Source organism: Melospiza georgiana, chromosome 6, assembly GCF_028018845.1.
Source record: "Melospiza georgiana isolate bMelGeo1 chromosome 6, bMelGeo1.pri, whole genome shotgun sequence".
Lineage (NCBI taxonomy): Eukaryota > Metazoa > Chordata > Aves > Passeriformes > Passerellidae > Melospiza > Melospiza georgiana.
The window spans coordinates 50,117,043-50,142,540 of NC_080435.1; the positions used below are offsets into that span (position 1 = coordinate 50,117,043).

Sequence of the window (25,498 nt, forward strand, 5' to 3'; positions counted from 1 at the left end):
AGGAACTGATTATAAAACTTCCCAAATATAGATTTAAGTACAAATTCAACTCCTGTATCCTTCAGAATTAATCTAATAGTGTAACAATATATTCTTTCATCACTTTATATCCTTATATAATGTGTTTATTTTTACCAGCTGAGTAGCTGAACACACTGGGGAGGACTTTGCTGATGCAGGAAACTCATCCCAGAAGAAAGAGACACCTGAGAGCTGCAGTAATTTGTGAGCAAAAGCTGTGGGCTGATGAACATTAATTCCAGAGCACTCATCTGCAGTTTCATCACAGTACATAGTTCTGGGAGGCAAAAGAAAGGAAATTAAGACAGTGGGTGCATGAAAATTGTTACTTCTCCTTGTGCCTTTTAACCTTTCAGTTTGTACATGGTCTCTCTCTTCACACTTTTACAGTGCTGTCCACTGTCACGAAATGAAACCCCAATACTCTCTGGGAATGGGTGGAAATCTTAACTTTTCTATGGGACACCACCAGAAATGTGAAGATACCCCAGAGAACACACTAATCTGAAGCTTATAAATGCTTAAAACTAAATGTATCTCATTAGCATTCCTTGGTAAGCATCAGTTTTATTTGATGCTAATCTCAATACTTTGCAAGAAAGTATGACTACACTCTCCCATAGGTTGAAAATAATCTATATTGAGAACACATACAGTATTCATGTTCAAAGTAATTACAGAATTCACATGGGCTCTTTTGAAAGCTCACATAGAACCTAAATTCTTTCAGGGTTTTGGGATTTTTTTTCAGGACTGTATATTTTTTTCTAAAAAGATTTAAAGTGTCTTACTCAAAGGGGTCAGTTCCCTTTCTAACTGTGCACGTGGCCTGACCAGCCAACAACATACACTGGCTGTTGAATGTCTGAGAAATGTTATTCATTAACTGTAGAAGTTGATGAAAATGTGTAAAGGGAAAAAAAGAATTCTTCTAATTTGATGGTTAAATAATTTTAGCACAAACATGCTAAGTGGAATCTGAATGAAGACAATTCTCACTAGAATTATAAAAGAGGTGCTCGAGAGCAAGGGTCTAACCATATACTAAGAATTGTGTGTATGAGTAAAATGTATGTTACAGGAAATGGCAAGAAGTCCCTTAGGAAAAAAAATCCACATATTAAAAAAAAATTACCTTTCAACTCTGATTTCAAGTGCAGTTCCACTTTTAGAGTTTTCTGGCACATGTTCTATTCGTAACACAGTATCCAAAAAGGTAACTTTCACTCTTCTTAGAACTTAAAAGACAAAACAAAAAATTACAATGTAGACTATTATGTCAAGTTACTGAATGATTACTTTGGTAACCATATTAAATGGTCTTTGATTTTAAGTTCTCAATATTTATTTCCGTGGAAATTACCAATTGAGTTTAATAAGGCAACAAGACTTCAAGAGACAATATAAACTCCTATTAAATGACCAATATGTAAATCCACAGCATACAACTGCTCTCTAAGGCTCAGACATTTCAGCAACTGACAGTTCAAACCAAGTTTTCCTGTAGCTCAGTGTGGATGATCCTCAAGGGAAGTAACATCTTCATTGTGCACCATATGTGAACTATTAAGCATTGCAGCAGCAGCATGCTGCCTGGGCTGAGGAATTCCATCTCCAGATGGGACTCAAAACATTTCCCTTAACTCAGACATTTCTGCACAAAGTTCTCCACCACATAATGTGGTCATAAGCCCTTAGTTTTGTGCACTTAGGAAAACCACCTCCAACAAAAAAAAACTTTCTGAAGTACTTCTATCAACATGGTGTGATTATGGAGAGTCATACAACATAACAGGTCAGCTTTGCACAAACACAGCTGAAGAAACTTTTTCCATTTCTCTTTCAACAATATCACTATTAGCAATTGATGAATTACACAGCCATCTCCAAAACTAAGACATGTCATCAATCCCTCAAGCATGGATTAAGCTGGATTTATTCTGATGAAAGAAAACACCAAACTTGCCCTGAGACAGAGTTCAATCTGTCCACTGAGGGAAATATACAAATACTTTAGGAAGTAAATGGGGCTTTTTCCCCCACTTCAAAATCAAGATTATTTGTCCAACATTCCTCTTTAGATTTTACAAGCAATGCTAACAAGTGAAAATCAGTCATGTAAGTTATGGCAGCTGAGATGCCATTTTGTAAAACTGACACACAACATAAACCAATTAAATCTCAGATGTTAATTCAAATCTCAATAATTGATTCATACCTGTTTCAATAGTTTCTGCAAATTTCTCAAGTCCTTCAAAAGGTTGGGACCCTTCTCCTTGTTCATCTGTCAATTTTTGGCTAAGACACTCTTTTGCAAGCTGCATACTACTGGTCATAAAACTTGACCAATACATAGGCTCAGATCCAGATGCTGTGGAGTAAAGTAAGTCTTAATAAATTAAACATGGACTTCATGAAACTATAAAGACAAAACACACCAATATATTTGGCACATCCAGAAAAGTTTCAACAGCTTAGTAAGAAGTTATACTTAAAAACAAATCTAGTTATAATCTCTCATTATAGACTTTAAGACTTTAAAATTCATGTAATCTGTTAGACTGCACTGGTAAGATTCCGGTATTTGAAAACTCAGTATAAACAAGAAATCAGGTAATCAACAGTGTAATCAATTTTCAGCAGTGGTTTAATTTAAGCAATTAAATAATTTCTAGCATTCTTTTACTATATTGGTATGTTTTTCTAGGCATAAGTGGCAAAATGAAGTCAAATTTTTAAGAATTATTTCAAAATTTCTTATTCCTCTTGAAACATATCCTGCATGGAAAAACACTAGCAAAGTTTAAAATATTATCTTAGCACATTAAAACATGTTTTAAATGCCTAACATAGACCTGACATAGTAAATAAGACATAATAAAATCCAAGACCACAGCATGTATTAGGCTGAACAAGTTTTTCATCAGCCAGATTAATTTAATTGACAAAGCATTCCTACCAGCTAATGCCAAGGCCATTGTGAGCAAATACTATAAAACTATGGATTAGAAAAGCAAATCAAATTCAACTATCACATTCTAGTACAGGCAGACACAAATAAAACTAGCTCAAATACAAGCTGTGTTAAACAGGCAAAACATTTCAGTTAAGCATTCAGGTCTGGAAACCTCCACATGGCTATGGATGCGTGACAAAACCAGCACCATGGGGTTTTTGCTACACTGTCTGGTTTATTATAAAGCACTGTATATCACAGAGAACTAACTGATGCAGGTGAAGAAATAAAGGTTTCTTCCTAACACTACCATTCCTTCAAAGCAATAATCTTACATCAGAAAGTAACACAGCTCAAAACTTAATTCCAATTAAACAACTACAGATTAAATGTAGAGTACATGTAAGCAAGTAATTCATTTAAGGTAACTAGCAAAAGATAAAAAATAGGTTTTACATATTTTTTTTTCTTCTTCTTATGTTTAAAAAATGTTTTCTTCCACCTTCTCTACACTACATGAAGGAAACCAAATTGAAATCCTTCAGACATTCAAACAATTTTCACAACTAAAAATGAACTATGTGTTGCACAGAATTTGTGGAAGCTTGATGACCAGTAAAAATTTATCACCTGGACAATCTAAACCCGATCAGTAACAAGCATGTGGATACAGACAAGCTGGAAGAACTCGGACAACCCTCAGCATTATAATCAAAGTTAGTATGTATTTAGAGTACTCAGAAGTCATTATTTCACATTGCAATGGCAATTAAATTGCATTTTTTGTTCTCTAAACATATGAACAGATGCATCCTTTAGCCTGAAGTAGACAAAGATAGAACCTCCCTACCCCCCCAGTCTTACACCATGATGTTTGTCCTGCTGCCACTCAACAGCCAGCTACTAACACTGCCTCACAGAACTGCACAAACACCCCAAAAACTGCAAAAACTCCTGCCCACACTTCCATTTCTATAGGTCTGAAACAGCTTGGAAGACATACAACAGCAGGAAAATTATAAGCATTTAAAATTATTTAATAGAGCAACAACTAATTGAGTTGACAACCAACTGACAAACACCTGAGAGTTTCTTTTTTTATAACTCTCAATCATTAATGTATGGAAGCTAAATGACAATTTAAATAGGACCAAGAATTGACTAAAGAAAGGGTAGACTTTTTACTCTGAAAAAACTGTAAAGAATCTCCTTTCCTAAAATCAAAAAAATAAGCCTACCAAGCCTTGGTCTTGGCCTGAAGACCATCTCTAATCCTTTCACTTCTAATGCACAGTTATCCTGCAGCAACGACCCCCACGGGACAGATAAAGAAATTGATTGGATAAATCCATCTGTGACTTCCAGAGGTGCATCAGCAGACTCCAGGATCTCATTAAGACACTAGAAAAAAATAAAATAAAAATTAAAAATCATTAATTTTTTAATCACATCCGCAATTTTGCATGTAACAAATAAAAACACTTTGACACTACTAGAAAATTAGTTATACTCAGACAAAAAAATAGACACTTTCAACTATTTCAATTCCATACTACCTAGCTTTCAGAATTGCTCTGTGATGGCTGTATAATCTGTATTTTTGTACTATACAAAAAAAAAAACCTCTAATAAATATCAGAATAATAACAAAAGTTAATCTGTTCTTTTTTTGGCAGTACTTGAAGAAAACTGAAAACAGGCTGACAGTAAAAGCACCAAAAGTACTTTGTTTCTATGACAGGAGTATTTCATAGCATGTAATTGCAATGTAAAGTCCATTTTCAATGTGACAGTGGACCCAAACAATCCCCTCTTGCTGTGTAACATACTTGCCATTTCTACATCATATTTTTATAGTGGCATTTAAACACTGCTACATTCAAGTCGCTCTAACACAGTAATTTAGGATTTTCAAGTTTTCCACAATCCTCAGAAGACTCTCCTATTGCTCTATAAAGGTTTCATTACATCCATTCACATTAAACATATTCTTCACACTTAGGCTAATAAAAAAGTGAGTTCCTGCCTGTGGTTTGATTTTAAAATATAGTTAAAACTTAAGTTCTTAGACAAGAAGTAGTTAGGCTTTAATGAAGCAAATCCCAATCTTATTCACATATCAAATCCAGAGAGTGCAACTTTCTAATGTAAACAAGACCCTACTAAAGACAGTGGTTGCAATAATAGGACAATCTTTAACTGGCAAGAGAAAGTGTGGTTTTGACCTTGCTGAGTTTTGAACAAGGCTACTGATTTTACCTAAGAAAATGCTTAAATTCAACATCATAAGTTTTGAAAAAAATAAGGATTTAAAAGTTCTTTGCCATTTTAATGGTATTTAAAACTATATTCCAATTATTTAGAATAATTTTAAAAATGTAAATTTCTGAAAAGATAATTTCTTTATTCTTATATCTCCAGATGCAACTTTCCCATCACATTAACTTGTTGCTCTCAATAACCTTGCCTTTAGAATTTTGTTTGCCTTGCATGTTCAGCTTTTCTAGTTTCTGTTCCAAAGTCCACTCAGGCAGCAGAAAATAACAAACTTTAAAGAAACAGAACCTGAACAGTCCTATTATGAAATTATTTAGGAATCAAATAATCAACTAAAATTCAGTGATATTAAAATTTTATAAAATAAATAATATAAAAGCTCAAACATATTTAACCTATATTTAAGAATTATACATGTGGCAATAGCATAAGATAAGGCAAAAATAATTATTAGAAATGAAAACCGTATTTAAAAATACCATATGTTGATTTCAATTACTTGAATGAATTTACAAATAATTTACTATAGCAGGAAGTAAGCTAGCCACCATATTTTGAACAAATCTGACTGAGATGTCTTTTTGCTACCCATGCACATAAAAAGTAAGTGTATTTTAGCATACTGTTTACTATTTTAAAATAGACATTTACTATCTAAAAGCGAAAGAAACTGAAGCACTCTTGAGCTAAATTGCTTCATAAATAGGCCAGCTGTTCCTAGAAGGAAGTAATCATAGCATTCCAAGTGAAATTTTATAACTGAAGCACAGCCTTCATATCAGGACGTGTTTCCACATTATTGACCAACACTCCACAAAAGTAGTATTTAATGTATACTAAAATTCAACCACAAACATCATCCATTCCATTTTGATACTTCTGAACAGCCCACACCCCAAAAGGCATAGGCATTCCATTAATAGCCCAATGAATTCCTACACATCTGTACAAATAAACACCATGTTGGCTAAAGTATCTACAGTGCTGGGATGAACAGAAGTGTCTGCAAAAATGGATGCCATGTAAAAATACAGTCATCCTGGTGATTCATTGAGAACAAGGTTACAATGACTAGGGGGAAAAAAGAGCTGTAGTACTTCCGTGACATCTGCTTTTGCAATCTGTCATACATGAGAGTCACGTGCAGAGAGCCTCAAACATGTAATTGTTTACAAGTGGAACCGAAAAATGCTGATCCACAAATGGGGAAGATCACCTAAGCATTACAGTATATTCATTTAATCACTGTGTATACGTTATGCACACTTCACTTAGTACCGACCCGTAACTGCTTTGTTACTAAGTATTTTACATTTTAAATAATATCCCTTTGACTCGCCAAGAGAGCTCGATACCCACTAGAGGGCATAATAATTCAATTAAAGCCTCACTGCAAGCCTGCCACAGAAAACAAGCTGCAGACACGGCCAGAAAAGAAAAGAAGGAAGCAAACAAGCAAACAACAAAAGAAAGTCCACACTCAAACATTGGTAACATTGAGCACTTCTGTAAGCGTCTGTCCCCTACCACTTTTGAACATATTGTCACACTAACAACATTAAAAACCATTACCTGAAAACATCATATATTCACAAGTATTTTAAAATGTACCCTGCATGGCCTAATACCAGTACATACTGTAATAAAAATGTGGTTTGGAAAACATTAAAGCAAAGGACCAAGCTCATCATCTACACTACCCTGGAAGTCAGTGACCGATTCACTGCAGCACTTAATCTCCCCAAGACACACTCGACTGACACGTAGAATGCAGTAATGTTGGAAATTAAACCAAGAACCTTTACAAAATATTACAAACACAGTAATCCAAAGGTATGTCTCTAGAGTAGGCTGGAAATATAAATATCTGTGTAGAGACACACACGTATAGAAAAGCATGCCAGGACTGGAGTGTGACAGGCCACCTGCTGAGCAAACTCCAGCTAAAATCAGCTTTCTTCTTGTCAACAAGTACTTTCACCACTACAGGACGAGGGGACAATCTTTAGAGAACTACACAGACTAAGCTCAGCATAACACTATCATTAAGAATCAACACGTCTCCAAGACAAAGACAAAGCATAGATACCACAGGGATTACTTTGTTCTCACCATCTCTAGCAGTCAGTAAACATACTCATTAACGACAGTGATTTCTAGAAGTTTGGGGTACACTAGCTCGTTCTCCCTGAAATATTAGCAGCTATTGCCTTCTTTCAGTTTTTGTTTCTTTTCTCATAACTAAAAATTACACAATCGAAGTGTGGCTAGAAAAATGTATCTGTAACAAATGCCGAGACTTTTTTTTCTTTAGTGCTATCATATCAGACAACAGTTCCCTGGATTACAAGCTAATTATGGTTATAACTTTTTACATAGAAGAGGCTGGGTATTGAGAATGAAGTGGGTGGCAGTCGGGGGCAGAGAATCAGCTGGTCCTTCAGACGCCGCAGGAGCCGAGGGGGTGAAGCGCCAGCATCTCTTACCCACTTATCCAGAGGGACCTGCGTCAAGGAGCCGGTGCCCTGGTAGAGATCCAGGCTGAGCTGCTCCAGGCTGAGCTTCTCCTGCAAGAAGTGGCCCAGGTACCTCTGCAGCAGGTACCTGCAGGCTCTCTTCTTGATGGACTCCGAGAAAGGCCACGGCATGGCGGCTGCACGCCGGGGGCCGCGAGGCCGGGCGGCGGGACGGGGCGGCGGAGAGCGGAGGCGCGAAGCAGCTGAGTGGGGCCGCCAGGCCAAGCCTCGCCCCTCGGCGCGGGCTACGGCGGGGGCTCCGCACTACCGGGCGGCACCGCCGCCGCCCCTCAGGCCCCGGCGGGGCGGCACTGCCCGCCCTAGGGCGAAGAGGCGCTGACAGGCAGCTCCATCCTCACTCGGACACCGCCGCCATCTTCTCGGGCGCGGAGGGGCCGCCGCAGCCACGCTGCGCGGGGAAGGGCCGGGGTCCGGCGGGAGGGCAGCCCCTCCCCGTCAGCTCCGCGCCGCTGGCGAGGGCGGCCAGGCCGATCGCGGCTGCTCGTCCCCTTCCTCCCGGCGCCCCCCGCCGACCACCGGCACCGTGACGTGCGGGAAGTGGCGTCGCCGCGCGGAGCAGGCGGGGGCGGAAGCGGCCGCGGGAGAGGCGGTGCGGCGCGCCCGGAAGGCGTCGTGCAGCCGGTGGCGCTGGGGCCGCCTCTCCGGGGAGCGGCCCGCGAAGCAGCGCGGCGGGCGCTGTGCGCTGAGCGAGCGGGGAGGGGCAGGGCGGCGGGCGCGTCTGGAGCCGTGCGGGGTCGGGCGGCGGGGCCTCGGCCGCCCATCGGCGCTGGTAGGTGCGCTCCGGGGCGGGGCGGGGGTGCGGTCCCTGGGAGCAGGAGGCTGCGCAGCTCGGTATCCCGCTCCCCTGTTGCTTTCAGCGTCTTTTGAATTTGTTTGTGTGTCGGCGGTGGGATTTGGCAGGAAGCGGCGGATCCCGTGGGGTGAATGTGCCGCACGTTGCGGATCGGTGACTGCAGCCCCCATTAACTCCCGACAGCCGTGCTCAGCTACCGGAGCTCTCGGGCAGCGTCCCGAACGAGGGGCTCTCTGTCCCTGCTGCCTCCAGCAGGTTCCACAGGTGTCGGCTGAGGCCTCCTGGTACCCGCGGGTTCCTCAGGTGTTGGCTGAGCCCTCCTGGGCACACCGGTACCTGCGGGGCCACTGCCGGAGCCGCGGGCGGCGGTGACCCCGCGGGGGCTGCCCCCTTTGGGACCAGTGGCTGGCAAAGAGCAGCAGCCTGTGTCTCTGGAATGTATCGGCAGTTGTGCGCAAAAGATGAACAGGAGCTTTATTCTTTAGTGACTGTAACAAACAGCTGCCTTTAGTTCCTAAGGTCTCTGATAACCCATTTCGTTCATAGATTTTTCTGAGTCTTCCTTATATGCACCAACAGTAGGGGGGTTTTTTCTGCAGCTATTGATTTCGCTTCTTCCAGTCATGACTTGTCTTCCTCCTACATTCTGCATCAGCAAACGGCAGAATTAATGACCGCTGAATCTTAAGAGTCCTATACCACAGAATACAAGTTAACTTGCCTGAGAAAAACTAGCCTCGGTGATACTGATACCACTTCTAAATGTTCATGTAATCTTCTTCAGCACTTGTTCTGAATGTCTTGTGTTTGAGTTCTCTAGGTTTTCATTTCATGAGTTATGGAAGTCACTGAGTCTCATAGTTTCCTTTTTGAACAATGTTTAAAATATATATACATCTGTTTAAAATATAACATGTGTTTTATAGTGTTATTATCTATTGAGTGCAGTGGTATAATAAGTCTAAAATAAATGTTTTTATATGCAGGATGGAGACTGATTGCAATCCTATGGAGTTGGCCAATAATACAGGGTTTGAAGAAGATTCTGATTATAGAGACTTCGAAGGAACAGACGTGAAAGATATGAGACTAGAAGCCGAAGCTGTTGTAAATGATGTTTTGTTTGCTGTCAGTAACATGTTTGTGTCAAAAACCCTTCCCTGTGCAGAGGATGTGGCATACATCAATGTGGAAACCAGGGAAAGGAACAGATACTGTCTGGAGCTCACTGAAGCGGGACTTAGGGTAAGCCAATTTTTGTAATTTCTTAAACTTCTTTGTTTTGAACAATGACCATATTCAAAAGGTGCCTAGAAAAATACTTTACTGACAACCACACATATTCCTCTTGTACTTTTATGAAAGCCTGATCTACATGTTTTCTTCTAGAAGAGGGAACTTTAGCTAGTTACTTGCAACAAAGCTAGAAGAGAAGTTAATAAATAAATAATAAATAAAAAAACAGGAATTTACTTAAGACACAAAATGGCGAAGCCAGAATAAGTAATTTGTTACAGGTATGTCAATCTTTGGGTTTCTCAGGTACCCAAAGTCAGTAATGCAACATCTATACAATTTTTTTTTTTTTGCACCATTTTTAATTTTTATACAGACATGTAGATGTGAGACTTCTTTACAAACAATGTATTTTACTAACATTCTGAGATTTGGACAAAAGGTATTTGAAATTGTCTTAAATACTGTCTAACCAGTAAGCTCCACAGTAGAAAGAAGAGACTGTGATTTAAATTCAGTGTTTTTTGTTCTCACAGGTTAAGTGTTGTGCTACATGTACCAAGGTGATCATCACCACAGAAATTTAACCACCCAATTCTTTGTTGCAGGTAGTAGCTTATGATTTTGATCAGACTGATGATAGACTGCAAACTCCATATCATGAAACTGTCTACTCCTTGTTGGACTCTCTCAGCCCTGCATATCGAGAGGTGTTTGGAAATGCATTACTACAAAGACTAGAAGCTTTGAAGAAAGAAAGTCAGTCATGACTTACCCAGACAGAAGGAAGATTTAGTGCCAGAAGGAATTCCTACTATGAAGCACTGAGATCTTCCTTACAAACATCTTAAGCCTCATTTCTTGGATTAAAGTCTACTTCATGTTACTACATTATTATATAACATTTATATGTTATAACAAGTATATTATATAACATTTTGCTACCATGGTTTTGCATATATATCAATGTTATTAAAAGCCACTTTGATAAATAGCAGAAAAAATTCTTAATTTTACTTTCTGTTGTAATTGAGCATGTAAGTTGCTCCATACAATGTTCAAAAACCTTGGTCTCTTTTCCAAGTCTTAGTATTCAAAACTAAAAAAAATAGAGACTGAATGTTATAGATATAAGTAGTAATTCTTTGTGTGTGTGCTTACTGAAAATTTTCATGCCTTCTTTTTAAAACAGAAGGTAACTACTTGCTCTACCCAATTAATGAAAAAATTACTGGAAAACTTCTGCAAGGAATTCCTGCTTGATTTGCTATACGTAAATCTGAAAGTTGTCAGCTTTGTAGCTTGAAAGATAGTTCTTCAACAGTTGAGCATTGCTTATATAGTGGCAGTATCTGAGTTAAAAGCAAGGCTCAGCATTAATTGATCTGTACTTGTCTATGGCAATCAGCAAGCTCCAAATAATACACAAGATGAACTTCTTATATATGAATGTATTGTCTGAAACATAAATGATTAAGCACAGAAATAATGGGCTACACATTTCCTAAAAATTATGTTATCTATGCTATAAATATGTACTGCAACTGTTTGAGAGGCTTGGAAGGCCTGTTTACTATTTTGAATGTGTATTTACATGATGTACAGGATATACTCAAGAGTATTTTTGCTTTACTTTCTATAATAGAGTACTTTGGTACTCCCAGTTTTCACGTTTTCTCCCTCAATTGTACAGTGTCCTCTCCTAATGAATACTAAAGTAAGCACTGTAATGTTATTTGCCTTGTATTGGTTTGAAACCAAAGGCTGTATTGAAATTTGCTAAGACTAATGCAAGCTGGAAGATATAACTTGTATTTTCTACTTAAAAACTGGTACAACTCTCTTTATAAATCTATTGTTCTGCTATAACTTTTCAAGTATGTACTGAATAGTGGACTTTTTAAGAATTAGAGTTGGGTGGAAATGCTTGTACAGTTGAACTGATGTTCTATGACATTCACACTTTTTTGTAATCTTCTATTATTCCTGTATTTATGTGTCTTTATTTAAACCATCCTCCCATTATTCTTCTATGATTTTGTGACAAGTACATGCAGTTGCTTTTTTGGAGCCACATTTAGAGATTTATTGGTTCTCACAGATTCCAGTGGCTTCAGTAGAGCTATGTTGGCTTATACCTGCTATGGTTAGTCATACGGATCAGGCAAGCCTACCAGAGCTTTTGTAATGGCTTTGAGTTAGCAATGTGCAACTATGACAGGACAACTGTAATTAGTGCTTCTGTTTTCAAGAGCTCCATTTCATGGTTATTATCTTTTTGGGTTGAAATTTCTGAAACTAGTCCACTGCCCTAGGGTATGCTTCCATGCTCCAAAAATTGTTCATAGGCTCTCTTTTGCACACAGGTCTGTGGCACGTGGTTAGTCCTCTATGAGGAGAATGTACTTCAGCAAATTTATATTTGAATATTTTTCCTTGCAACTGATTTACTTGTTCAATTTCAATGACTAAAGAATTAAATAAATGGACTGGTGTGTTGAAGTTTTCTTGTGGGGGGTGGAGCTATTGTAAAGTTGGAAGTGAACAACTGAAATCATGATGCCCTTAGACGAATCTGAATTAGCTGTGGATTATTTGGAAAACTGGTTGCAAACTTGTATCAGCTGAAAATTTGTCATGAAATGGCAAGGTAAGGTATGGTAGGTGATTGTAAAGGACTTGGAGTGTTAGAAATCCAAGTGGGAAAATGCCAAACTAATGTTTCATTACTAAATTTTGGGGTTTGCTTGTTTGGTTTTTTTTTTGTTTTAGAGGTCTCTAAGCCTTCATTTTATGTGCTTATTATAAGCATACTTTCAGAACAGCTATTTTGTAGGTGTTAACAGAAGAAACTTGTGCTATTTCTTTAACTGTATTACATTTGTAGTATAACACAGTGTTAACCCAAAAGTGAGACAGCAATGTCATTCCACTCCTTCTGGGTTACTGACGATGAGCAAAATGCTCTCCCATGCCTGTCCCGCGGCGTTGCTGCCCCTATGGATCCTGCAGCACTGAGGAGGGACAATTTCAGGTCTCCTTCGGCTGCCAGTTGTTTCCCTTGTCCGGAGCGCTGAATAAGTGCTGCTGGTGCAGCTGTTAGTCTGTGAATCGCCTAGGCAGCCCCACAGCCCGCCTGCTGTCGGAAAGGCCGGCGGATAACACAATAAACATCTATTTTTGTCTCGGCGGTACCGCACACACGTTGTGCCGCTCCGCCAAAAGTCCCAGCCTGAGGGGCCGCGACTGCCCCGGGCCGGGTGCCCACGGCGCCTGCGCGCAGCGCGCGACCGCCGTGCCGGGGCGGCGCGCCCCCAGCGGCGGCGGGGGGAAGTGCGGCCGCCGGCGGTCGCGCGGCAACGGGCCGCGTCCCGGGCTGGGCCATGGAGGAGGAGGCGCCGCGGGGCCGCCGCATCTTCCTCAACCACCTCGACTCCTACTGCGGCCGCAGCATCGGCAAGGTGACCGCGGGGACGGTCCGCAGCTGCTCCCGGCCGCGGCTTCGTACTGCCTCAGGCAGCTCCGCCCGCGGGGGAGCCGCGGCTGGTGCCCGGGGAGCTCGGCCGGGCGGACAGGAGGGTCAGCTGAGATAGCTGCTGAGGAGAGGCAACGGAGCAGCTAAAGGGATAAGATGGAGTAAAACTAAAGAGTAAAAATAAAAAGTTAGGACAGGAGGTGGGGATAAAGCCGGTGGGGGGAGTTCAGGCAGCAGCTGATCGCTGTGGAGGGCGATAACCAAGTTCCCTGTGAGCACCCCCTGCCCGAGAGGAGCCGCGGCGGAGCGGAGGCGTCCCGGGACTCGCCGGCACTCTCGGCTGTGAGGCGTGGGACTCACGGGGAGCCGGCACACCCCAGCTGAGCCTGAGCCGCGCCTGAGCATTTCCCCTCAATGGGAAGCTGTTTCTGAAGAGCGTTACCAACAACAGGAGCAGGGCTGGTCAGACGGTGCTGGTGCCTTCTGGAGATTACGACAAGCTGCGTAGGGCTCAATAGGTATTTGTATACAAAATATGTGTCTTGTATATTGCAGTATTTATCCACTGCCGTTGTTGGGGCGACGCTTGAAAGCGCAGAAGATGAAGAGGAGGGAGAAGATAATGAACCCCCTGTTGATCCCACGAGCGCAGGGGAAACCTACGAAATAGTGGGTACTCTTTCTAATCCAGAGAGTGCTGATCTACAGTTTGCAAAGGAAACGTATGCAGTAAGTATGAGTCTGATTTCAGATTGCCCTTAGACAACATTAGAAATATCACAGGTCATGTAAAATGACCTATGCTAAAGAAATTTTGTTCCTGCTGGAACCTGTATATATCTGCTTTACTCCTTCTGCTTCCTGCATGTGCTCTGGCTTCCTCACTTCTAGGTCTGACACAGCAAATATAAAAGGAAGGAACTCAGACAGAAAATAGATGATGTCCTCTTCATAAATTTTTGTAAAAAAATCTATCTTATCGATCCACACATCTGCTTTCTTTTTTTCTCTAAGCTTACACTTCAAGGGTCTCTCATCTTCTTTTTGTCTTTTATCACCATTTTGAAGGTAGTGATGCTGGACTCAAAGTTAGTATCCTTCTTAACTGTTCACTGAAATCACAGCTTTCACTAGCAGCTAGTTGTTCTGAATACCTCCATTTTTGTATAAAAATGTGTATGTCCAGAGTTTAATTAACTAGAGGAGGCTTGCTCTTGTGGATGTGATTGCTCATTGCTTGATTTAGTTTTCTGAAACTAGAAATTGCCTCTGTCTCAAACTGCTTGTTATAAACTGGTTATTATTCTTCTTATTGAAGAATCTCTTCCAACATTTGAAAATTTTGATTCAGATATCTATGCAGCTGAACTGTTCAATCAGGAAATTATGGATGGTGGTGTTAAGTTTTAACTGCTTTTGTCCAAAGTGTTTGCTGGATTTGCTCAAGTAATACAGATAATCTGAAGTCAATAAAAATTACAGGATGCTATCTTGCAAGGAAAGTGACATTTTTTATGTATTCTCTATTCTGCCAATGGATAGTTGTTTAAAACACCTGGGTAAGTAATAGATATTTTCAATACTCACAAATGCACTAAAAATATGGATCCTAAAATACCATTAAAAGTCTCTATTTTTTATCTATGTTAACATATACTCTAAATTAGAAATTTCAGCATTTAATTTCCATTTTATCAGCTTTCTTGTATGTGACAGATAAAAGTTTGGTAATGATCTTATGAATAATTCCAACATCCTAGTGTTAGAAAACCACATTCTATCCAGATATTTAACTAGAAGAGGATTTTTTTTTTTTCTCTAATGACAGAATCTGACTGTTTTTCCCTCAGGTCTCTTCTCGAGAAGAACTCTTAAGCCACTTGCTTGAGTGTGAAATTGTTTTATATAATATCACTGAGGATATAAGCCAAATTGAGGAAGCAACATGGGCTGCTTCTGGTTAGTATAGCTTTACCTGAACAGAAATTTGGTTTGTATGTAGCCATCAATGTGTAATGAAATTATCATGGGTTCACTTTAATATAAAATTGGGTTTCTTGATGGAGAAATGCTGCACAAATTATTTGGATAAATAGCAAGGAGCTATGGAATGCACTGTCACATTCAGAAGGGAGAGAAGCTGACATGGAATGGTCCAACTCTTTAAATGGCACATCTTTGTAGGCAGCAATTTCCCCAAATAACTGTCAACCATCATCCCATCTCTTTGCATTGGGAGGTGGGTAGAAAATTTGCTCCTGTGATATTCAAAGAATGTTTCAATATTTTATATAATTATTTTATTTTTCTTTAAAGTCCAATAAAAAATATTGCTAGCAGTCTTTTGAAAACTTTCTCCTTCTTGTTACACCCAAATTCTTCTAATAGGCAGCTGGAATCCTTTCATGGTGAGAGTGCAATATGATTCTTTATATGACAGCTAAACTAAATTATGCTTTCTTCTTTATAATATGAACATTCAGACAACAGAATAATTTGCATTAAAAAAAATTAATTTTATTGTTTTATATTAAAATAAACTTTGTTTGCTTGCTTTTCTTTCTTCGGTAGCTTTTTCTTTCTTTCTCTATTTGTTTTCTTTCATGATTTTTTATCTTTATTTTATATTAACTCAAAGAGCATTTGCTTAAAAAGACATCACATAGCACATTGGTATGAGTGTCTATCCAGGACCTTTATATAGAAGCAAAACTACAGTTTGAATAATACAGTTTAAAATAAAATTCTTGCTTTCATTTAACAGCCCTACATAAGGAAATAGAGACTTTTGCAAAACAAAAGTTATTCATCCTCATTTCAACAATAATGACCTGGGCAAATACCAAACCCTTTGACGATGTAAGTAATATCAAAACATTAATATTTTTTCAACAGATGTTGCCATTTAATGGAAAATATTCATTACATTAAATTATACAATATATTTTGGGTGTGTACTTCAATGATAGCTGGTAAAGCGAGTGGGTTTTAGGATTCTTTCACCCTTACCCATTACTCACTGCCAAAATTGCTAGATGAAATTCTCTTTCACAAAAGTTGAGGCATTGGGCTATAATGATACAGAAAGACATAAGGAGTTCCTTAGTCAAGAGGCAGGACAAATGCTAACCACAATATGCTCTGGCTTTCAGTCATTAAAAAAATCCCATATTCATTGCATATGTAATGAAATACATAATTAAAATGGATACATCTTTATATCAATATATGTAAAGTATTTTCAGGAGCCATGTTGGGTGCTTTGTAGTATGCTATTGCAATTCTCAAATTCATTGTTACAGAAATAAAGTTTTTCAACCTTGTGTACTGCTATATATAATAAAAAGTAATGTTTTTAGAAATATAAAAAGAAGTTAAAAATCTTTTACTGTGAAATTTGAAATTGAACTAATGGCATTTTCAAAATGCTGAACCTCAAGCATCAAATTCAGAACCTTGATGGTTTTCAAATGAAGACAAAGTTAAAACAGATTTTAAAATGCTTCTTAAAAACTTCCTTTAACTAGACCTTTAACTAGACCTTTAAAATTTGTTCTGTTTTAGGAAATGTATATCAATAACGTTTTTTTTCTTCATAGGAAAATCCTGAAGCTCCTTTTATTGAAGAAGACTTTCGCAAGAGAAGGTCTCATCCTGGCTTTGTGGATCACCTAAATGCTGAAAAACACATTGCAAAACTCGGGAAAACTGTATGTATAGAACTTTTTTATAAAAATAAGCTGGTTTGCCTTCTTATTTAGAGCTTTATCATATTAATGGAATTTATAAACCATTTGAATGAGTTTTAAGAATATAATATTGTCCTTATAAATATGGATGATACAAATTATTAATAAAATATAGTAGCATGGAGAATACTCTAATGTCCTTTGAAACCTAAGCATATGCACAATATAAATCTTAATGTTTTTGTTTTTTTCTTAGGTAGGGAGTAAATCATGCTCATCTTAAAAAAATACTGTTTCTTTGGTTGTACCAGAGACAATTAAAGCTGGAGTCTGTATGGAAAGATTTAAGGAAGAAAGATTGTAGAGGAATGAGATACTAGTACTGCTCTAAAGAAAAGCAGCATCTTTAAATATCAGCAAGCTATGTTAGTGCTACGACTCATTTAAATCCTTAGATGTTCTGGCCACACCTATCATGTCCTGGATAGTTTGTGCTCTTGGAGCAGAGGCCTTGTTGACTTTTGTTCCACCCTATAATTTACTCTAAAATCATGGCCATAAAGCTGACGCAGAATAGCTACAATATGTTATCACTTTACATATTTTTAAATCCCCTCCTTCAGCTTTGCTTGCTTTGGTCTGATTGGGCCATTAATCTTACTGGAGAACAGACTATGCCTCTATTTTTATTTAAGAACTATTATTAAATAAATACCAATAGTGGCTCAGCTTGCAATTCAGGAAAATGGAAGCTGTTGTCATTAGTGGCGGAGTAGTGAGGAGGTTCAAAGACAACAAAATACACTGATGATGAAGGTGCCATTTGGTCATTCTTTTTCTGTGTTAGGAGTCTCCCATAAGCAATATAATTCAATGTCCATTTCAGAAATTTATCCAGCTAATAACAGAGTTTATTGTGAAAAAACTTTTCTCTAGTTTGAGCATATATTTGATGTCTTATGTCCTGCTGAGAAAATAGCACTAGAAATTATATTCTGTTCTACTGTGGATCTAATAGTACAGAATACAAGTAAAAATTTGGTTTCTAGCTTGAAAAAGCAGTGATGAATTCGTTTTTCTCTTACTATGCTAACATGGACTTGTAAGACCATGGGATGAGTTTCACACCTGCAGTGTTAAAAACATGAAAATTTTAAACAACATCCATCAACCTTGTGTTAACTTCTGCCACCACTTGATACCCAGATGAATTATTGGCAATTTTTCTGACTAGTCCAAAGCACTGAGTCACTGCATACCAAAAGTATTTATATAATTAGCTGCTAAGTGTTTGCCAGGCTGAACATCTGTTGAGAAGACAGATATGTAGCAGTACATGATAAAGCAGCTTGAATATTTTCAATACTACCTGCTGTAACCCTTTCAAAAGGAGCCCCTTTGCTCCAGAACTCCAGTGGCAGCACCAATGGGTATCACTGCCCCTGGATGGTTTCTGTCAGCACTTTGGAGCAGGATGGCTCCAAAGCATCTGTTCTTCCCATGGAATCAGCTTTGGCTTTCTGTGATGGCTGAAGACTTCTGGATTACAGTCTTCACTCATTCCTAAATTCTGTGTTATCTAGGAAATATGCCATCAGGGAAAGAAATTACAGTGTTATCATTCCCTGCAAAGACCTCAGACACTAGAATTCATCAGCCAGCCGTGTAAAAAAGCTCTTGCACCAAGAATAGAAGGTTTTCTAAGCCTTATTGCCTGTTCAGAGTGCAATTTATTGGAAGTTGTTTCTTAAAGCAAGATTTCACCTCTCTGCATTAGTGTACCTCTCACCTATTTTTTCATTAAAATTCAGTAACAGTTTGAGAGTTTTAGAATCTTTGTTTTTTATCACTAGCAATATTTTACCTTTATCTTTGTGGCATTCAGGGCAATCAGGTTGTGTCACTTTTCTCAGAAGTTGCAATCTCTGGGGTCCTGCCAAATTCAGAATCCTTGGAGAAATATCTGCCTGCCAAAGGCAGAAAAGCTCTTCATCCCGCATCTCTGTTCTCAGTGACATCGCAGTTCCCGAATCCATTTAGACCTGTTTCTCACTTCAAGCAATTTTTAAGAAGCAAGCAAACAAGCCAAAAAAAAACACAGCCCGGAGCTGAGGATCCCAGCTAGAAAGTGACACCTAGTGGCTTTAATGAACAGCACGGGAACGTGACATTCCTTACCCGGGACTAAACGTGCCGCGAGGAACAGCAACATGCCTAAACACTGCCCTGTGTTTAAAATTACCTATAGCCAAGTAACGTCAAGTAGTACCTCCTCAATGGGTGGCTTGTGACGCTGAGTAACTATTGTTAGAGGAATTGAACCTGTTCTAGAGGTATGCATTTCAGTGAAATACAGCACTCAGTGCAAAACTAGGGTTTGTCTTCACGCAAGGCAGGAGCTAGTACAAGGTACATGGAAGGAAACCCTGTGTTACATTCCTTTTAAGGGAAATGAGAAGTAGCACCTCCTGTGCATTCAGAAGAGGCAGGTTTTTCCTGCTAGGAGACAGAAATTACTATGTATCTTCTGGGACAGGTCTGCAGCCTGCCCAAAGCAGCCCTGGGAGCTGCTGCACTTAGGTGCAAACACTATCTGTCATGGAATCACCCAAGCAAACTCAGTGTGTGTTAAGATCCGAGTAGTAAGAGATACCTCTTCCCAAATAAAGATGCAAATGAGACCACAAACTGAAGTCAATTATACAGATTTTACTTAACACTGAATATGAGGTAGAGAGATAGAAAGAAATAGAAAACAGAGGACAGAGATCAAGCAGAAGATAGTCACCACCAAAGGATCCCGTGGCATCATGTTGATCCTTCTTCATACTGGGCTTCTCAGTGATGGGGGTCCCAAGATAGTTCAAAACTTTTCCTTTTCATACATTTTAGCAAAAAAAAGGAATTAATGTTCATTGGCCACAGAGTTCTCTTAACCTACTGGTTAAATTATTCCCTCATTTCTAATGGTAATTAGTCCCAAGATCAGTCTTTCTCTTCTTTTGAGTTGATGGGTTTCTTGAGTGGGAAGGCCATAATTTGGTGGTCATGACCACCCCTGCCAGAATTACTATTTTATCCAGTTGAAGCTGATTTCAGCACACTTGCTGAGCTGGCTTTCCTTATGGCCTGTAAATTCTGCATTTTGTGATCATTATCAGCATTATCATTCTTCTCCCCAAGCTTTGTTAATGTAAGCTTTATAATGTTTTGTAATGCATTGTCTGGGATAACACCACCTTCACCTTATCTCAAGTTGCTGGTGGTTTACCTTACAGTCCAGGTTCCAGGTATCCACACAGGTGTATTCAGGGGGTTCAGTGATGGTTGCTGGTTGCCATCTGACCCATAACTAGGGGTGATCTTTGTTTGACCACTGGTACACATATGAACAGCTGCTTCATGACGCTGTTGGCCACAGTGGGAGTTTTTGTCCAGATGTGTTAACCAGGACATACTAGCCAGATCAGCCCCTGCCGTGCCTGGAGTTAGAGACATTCTGCTGTAGCTCCCTTCTGTGCTCGTCCCATGGCAAAGTCCTCCTGTGGCCCTAGCAGTGTTTGAAAAAGGCAGCTGTCTTTACAGCGTGGAAGCTCTTCTGCTACCTGTAATGTCTTCTAATTTTAGTGTTTCTCGTGATTAATAACTGTTAACTAATTAATTCAACTAAGCTGTTGAATTCAGTTTAGTTGAAGTAGTTTTTATGACAAAGTTTCACTTTCTAAGTGTATAGATAAAGCCAAATAGGTACAACACACTGACTTTGCAACTTGTCATTGAGTTACATGGTGCTTTGCTTATATAATCAAAGATTGGCTAAGGCCTGCCTTATTTTTCTGTTTCTAAAATATTATAAAGATGCCAACAAAAGGTCCATTCTTCCCCCCCCCAAAAAAAAATTATAGATCCCAAATCTGCACATATATTCCCACTGTGATAAAGGCAGGTTCTTTTCATTTTATGATGAAGATGTATAATGCCTAGCATATTTACAATATGAGAATTATTTAATAATTTTGTTTCTTCTTAAAAATTTTTAAAGTGACCAATTAAAAAAATTATTTGAAAACTTTTTTCCTTTACGATGATTTAAAAATCTTTTATTTTCATATAACCATCCTCACCATTGATACAAACAGTAACAGATAGGCAATTTTATGACACTACACAGATCAGCCAAAAATTTGTGGGTTAATCATGATGTGTGGTTAGCAAACCATTTAAATAGTTCAAAGATTTTTTTTTTGTAATGGTGTATCAAAATGAAAGTAAAGAAATTGTAAAATCATTAATCCAGCATTTCTGCTCCTTTAGACAGACAAATGCAAATAAAATGCATTGAAAAAAATAGTTGTAATGAATTTCAGAGTTATTTTTTCTTAAAAATAGGAAGTAGAAGCATGAGTTATCCTGTTCATTCAATTGATTTACATAACTTCCAAATTTTACCTCTTAATTTTATTTTAGTCTTATAATCTTTGTTCAAATGTAGACTTTTTTTTTGAAGACAGCTGTAGACAGCTTTTCTTGAAGGAAGTAATAATAATATGACTCAGGAAGCTACAGGATATGCAACAATTGATGTAGTTACAACTTGGAAGTGATACAGTTTGCACACTTTGTGTATTTAGTGTACATGTATTCAAGAGTCAGTGTAAACTTGTATCCCAATTGCAGTCCCAGATTTTAATTAAAACTTTTTGCTGATTTCACTTTACAGAACAAAAAAAAGTTTTCAACTTATGTTGTTGCCTCAGGACATCAATACGGAGCTGAGGAAGGACTCTTTCACTACTTTTTTAAGGTAGACATCCAACTACATTTGAAGGATCATTTAATTTCTTGGGGCAAACTGCACTGGAATTGAATTAATTTTTAGCAGCCTTGGCATCATAAATTCAATGCTTTAATGAGCAGAACTGTTTATTTGATCCTTTTGAAACATTTTAACTACAGTGGAAGTGTTTTTCCTTTTTTTGGCTCTATTTTTTCTTAGATATTTCTCTAGTTTTTGTACAGTATCTCCATATGTACTTTCCAGTGAGAACATGTCTGTCATGTAAATGGAATCCAGGGAAATGTCTTTCTATTCAACAGTCTATTTTTTTTTTTTTTTCTTAGAGTGATAAAAAGTAATATTTGCCAAGATTAAAGAATGGTCTTTAAAAAAACCCTTTTGCTTTTAGTAGTTTGGCAATCAGTACTGCTCAAGAATGTCTCCTTTACTGCAGTTCTATTAATTATTCAATAAACTGAACTTTAAATCTTGAACATACAGATTTGCCTTGTAATCAAATGTTCCTTTTTTAGCTCTAGTTAAAAATAACCCCTTTTTTTATCACTTTATTCTCTGATTTTCAGATGTGTTGGCTTGGTGAGACTCCTGCAATACCTGTTTTTGGAGATGGCAAGAATATTATTCCAACCATTCATGTTCGTGATTTAGCAATGTAAGGGGAAAAAAATTCTCTGAGCAATAAATTGATACCTAGCTAGATGACAAATCCACTAGAGAGTACTGAGGCTTTTAAATGGGGTGCATTGGTTTAAGGTCACTTTTGGGCCCTTTTAACTGAGTCATAGAGAGCCTTCAGTTTCTCTAGAAGCAGATGTGCTTTCTGGAATCCTTATCTGACTGTTGCACTGGTGCTTTGCTTTTAATAAATGACGAGTCATGCTCAGTCCACAGTGTGATTCCAGTTAACTGCACAGAACTGGAAATGGATTGTGGACTCAACAGCAGACTAAGACAACATCTTGCACAGATATAGCTTTTTATTCTTTTAACTTCCTTCCAAATAAAATGTGTAGCTGTGCTTCTTTATTAAGTGAAATATGTGTGAAAATATCATGCTCTGAAATGTTCTGCAAGAATTTTCAGACTCTTGGTGCTGTTTCATGAACTGCCTTTAACAAGGAGAGCCCTGGATGCTTCTCCAAGTTCCAGCTCGGGCTGTACTTGCTATGTTTCAGAGTGTTGCAAAATGTAGCAGAACTCAAGCCAGCCTTTCAGTATGTACTTGGAGTAGATGCCTCGATGCACACGCTTCGAGAATTAATAAAGGTAAGAGAGTTGATAAAAGCATGATATTTTAATTTCTTTTTTGTTGTTGTTGTTTTTTAGTATATCTATGTAAGGCTTTAAAGCTATGTGTTTTACTGAAGTAAACATTCCTAGGTCTTCCTGAATTATCCTGAGTAGTAAATTACATGAAATATTACTTTGAAATCCTCTAAGACTTGTGTCCTTTAAATGAAGTAGTTTACTTGATCTTGCAGAACTAATTTTTGCATTATTATCATTAACTTTAATAAAATTTTTACCTACGAAAGTTATGGAGAATTGTTATGAGATTCACAGAACTGTGATTAGATACCGAGTCTTTACCATGTGTTTCCCTTCACATTGTGGAAGATATCTTGTTTTTCCAAGAGTTTTGAAATTAAATCTAGAAGTAGTCTGAATGACACTGCTAAACAGTACACTGTGATAGTGAGAGTCAGCTCATAGGACACTTGCTCATGTAGATTGAGCAAATGTTACATAAAGCCCTTTTGTTGTTGTTGTTGCTGTTGTATCAAAGAGAATTTAATGAAACAGGGAGCTCACTAGAAGATGAAACCTGTGCCTTGGTCCAGGGAGGCATCCCAAGGAGAGTAGTTGGTGTCCTTTCATAAGTATGAGGGTGTTTAGAAATGTCAAATAGAGGACAGGGGTAAGTGGACAGCTCTTGGGGACGGGAAGTTGCCAGTGGAGAGGGTGCTACAGAGGCTTCTCTTGGCAGGGAGCTGTACCAGCCCGGGGAAGACTGGAAAGGTGCATGGGAAAGAAACACCTTGAGAGTTCTAGTTGAAAATAGCTGAAGATTAGAAGAGAGTTTGGAACGGGTATCACATATGCCTTTTCCATGCTTATCTTCGCTGGGTGTCCACTAAGTGACATCATTGAAGCCAGAATGCTGGATTATTTGATCTGATGTTGTTACGGTCCAGTTTAAACCCAGAAGAGCAAAGAAAACTAAGTCTCTGTGTAAAAAATGGAAAGGTTTGGGAGGTTTGAAGGTTCAAAATATATCCCAAAAACATGATTAAAAGCAAATGAGGTTAGATGTTGGTGCCAAAAATTTGATATATTTTATTTTATAGTAAAAGAGGCAAAGAGGAAGGGAAGGGAAGGGAAGGGAAGGGAAGGGAAGGGAAGGGAAGGGAAGGGAAGGGAAGGGAAGGGAAGGGAAGGGAAGGGAAGGGAAGGGAAGGGAAGGGAAGGGAAGGGAAGGGAAGGGAAGGGAAGGGAAGGGAAGGGAAGGGAAGGGAAGGGAAGGGAAGGGAAGGGAAGGGAAGGGAAGGGAAGGAGCTAGGTGGAAGCATATCACCCATCCAAAGGTCCCAATGACGTCCCGTTGCTCCCGTCCATCTGGACTTCCTCTGGTGGTGAGGGCCACCACACAGAAGCCTGTAGAATCCATCAGGTTAATGCAGGCTTTGGGCAGATGGGAATGCCCACGTGTCCCCCTTGCAGGGGCCAGTTTGACACTGTCCCTTGCAACACTGCGGATCTGTTGCATCATGCTGCAGTGCTCTGGTGCAAGGTCTGGGGACCCCTTTGGGGGGCCTTTGATGGGCCATGACACCCCTTCTGCTGTGGATAAGCTTTTCTCGGAGTGAAGGGCCCGTCAGCTGAACGGTGTGCACAGTGGAGGAAGGGCGGTCACTGCCTCTCACCAGAGGCTTTTGCGCTACACCCCCAAAAACTCTCCTCCTTCCCACACCTTTAGGTGAGAGGGTCTGTGAGCAGCCTGGCCGCTGATAGCCCTGGGCTGGGTCACTCCTCAGAAGGTGTTAGGCTTGTGCTCTGTGAATGCATTCCTAAATTGTTACTTTATCTTACCTTCATCAGCGAGCAGTCCGGGGCCTCAGCCAGAGCCCCATTCAGGGTGTGGTGGTCTTCGCAGCCTTTGTAAAACAGTTTTTGCTGCAATAGGCAAAAGTCCTTCATGAAAATGTTTAAGTCATAAAGTGTAGTATTTCAGTCTCTGACAATAGTCTACACAAATGCTCTGCACAGATTTTATGGAATTTAGTGTGATTTAAATCTATTCTAAACGTCCATAGGAGTAACTAACAATTTCTGTCTAATGATGAAATGCAAATGATATGCGGAGAGTTATCAGTAGCATTGATCTGAAAACCCTTCCCAATTGTTAATGAAGAACCTGAAGGAACCTGAAGTAAAAGTGCTGGGAAAATAAATATTTCCAAATACATATGAAGCACTAGGAATTTATTCATATATTTAACAGCATTATAAAGTTTTCTGTGGGTTTTTTTGTTTGTTTGTTTGCTTGTTTTTGTTTTGGTGTTTTGATTTTTTTTTAATTGCAGGTAGTAAGGAAGAAGTGTTACTTAGCAATGAAAAGCTATTCAATACTAAAACATTAAAGTTAATATATTATTCTTAGATCTATTTCAATCAGTATCCTGATTTTCAAGGCACAAATGTATTGTTCTTACATC

The 25,498-nt window shown here is 39.0% G+C and overlaps 3 protein-coding genes across 8 annotated transcripts in view; 2 read left to right on the plus strand and 1 right to left on the minus strand.

Annotated features, from left to right (window-relative positions):
• The window catches only part of ATG2B (autophagy related 2B), a 45,369-nt gene extending 37,430 nt beyond the window's left edge, over nucleotides 1-7,939 (minus strand). For both annotated transcript variants that reach the window (XM_058025541.1, XM_058025539.1), the window contains exons 1-5: nucleotides 7,741-7,939; nucleotides 4,216-4,378; nucleotides 2,240-2,392; nucleotides 1,157-1,259; nucleotides 136-298 (exon numbers count right to left, since the gene is read on the minus strand). In XM_058025541.1, the coding sequence (XP_057881524.1) occupies nucleotides 136-298; nucleotides 1,157-1,259; nucleotides 2,240-2,392; nucleotides 4,216-4,378; nucleotides 7,741-7,902 (744 nt within the window). In that variant the 5' untranslated portion in view covers nucleotides 7,903-7,939. The remainder of the gene's footprint in view (nucleotides 1-135; nucleotides 299-1,156; nucleotides 1,260-2,239; nucleotides 2,393-4,215; nucleotides 4,379-7,740) is intronic.
• GSKIP (GSK3B interacting protein) lies at nucleotides 7,790-12,305 on the plus strand. 4 transcript variants are annotated; one of them, XM_058025544.1, is made up of 3 exons: nucleotides 7,790-7,854; nucleotides 9,571-9,829; nucleotides 10,429-12,305. In XM_058025544.1, the coding sequence occupies exons 2-3, from the start codon at nucleotides 9,572-9,574 to the stop codon at nucleotides 10,588-10,590; spliced, it is 420 nt and encodes a 139-aa protein (XP_057881527.1). In that variant the 5' UTR covers nucleotides 7,790-7,854; nucleotide 9,571; the 3' UTR covers nucleotides 10,591-12,305. The 4 variants fall into 4 exon arrangements, with proteins under 4 accessions (XP_057881527.1, XP_057881526.1, XP_057881528.1 ...); XM_058025543.1 differs by lacking the exon at nucleotides 7,790-7,854 and adding an exon at nucleotides 8,497-8,560; XM_058025545.1 differs by lacking the exon at nucleotides 7,790-7,854 and adding an exon at nucleotides 8,548-8,564.
• An 857-nt stretch (nucleotides 12,306-13,162) lies between these two features.
• Nucleotides 13,163-25,498, plus strand: part of AK7 (adenylate kinase 7) — a 29,693-nt gene continuing 17,357 nt past the window's right edge. For both annotated transcript variants that reach the window (XM_058027148.1, XM_058027149.1), the window contains exons 1-8: nucleotides 13,163-13,281; nucleotides 13,851-14,024; nucleotides 15,146-15,254; nucleotides 16,060-16,154; nucleotides 16,895-17,005; nucleotides 21,705-21,788; nucleotides 22,346-22,434; nucleotides 22,958-23,048. In XM_058027148.1, coding sequence (XP_057883131.1) covers nucleotides 13,204-13,281; nucleotides 13,851-14,024; nucleotides 15,146-15,254; nucleotides 16,060-16,154; nucleotides 16,895-17,005; nucleotides 21,705-21,788; nucleotides 22,346-22,434; nucleotides 22,958-23,048 — 831 coding nt within the window. In that variant the 5' untranslated portion in view covers nucleotides 13,163-13,203. The remainder of the gene's footprint in view (nucleotides 13,282-13,850; nucleotides 14,025-15,145; nucleotides 15,255-16,059; nucleotides 16,155-16,894; nucleotides 17,006-21,704; nucleotides 21,789-22,345; nucleotides 22,435-22,957; nucleotides 23,049-25,498) is intronic.

Coding starts and splice junctions, on each gene's coding strand:
- GSKIP (XM_058025542.1), top strand. Junction 9,830..10,428: donor TCACTGAAGCGGGACTTAGG/GTAAGCCAATTT, acceptor TCTTTGTTGCAG/GTAGTAGCTTATGATTTTGA.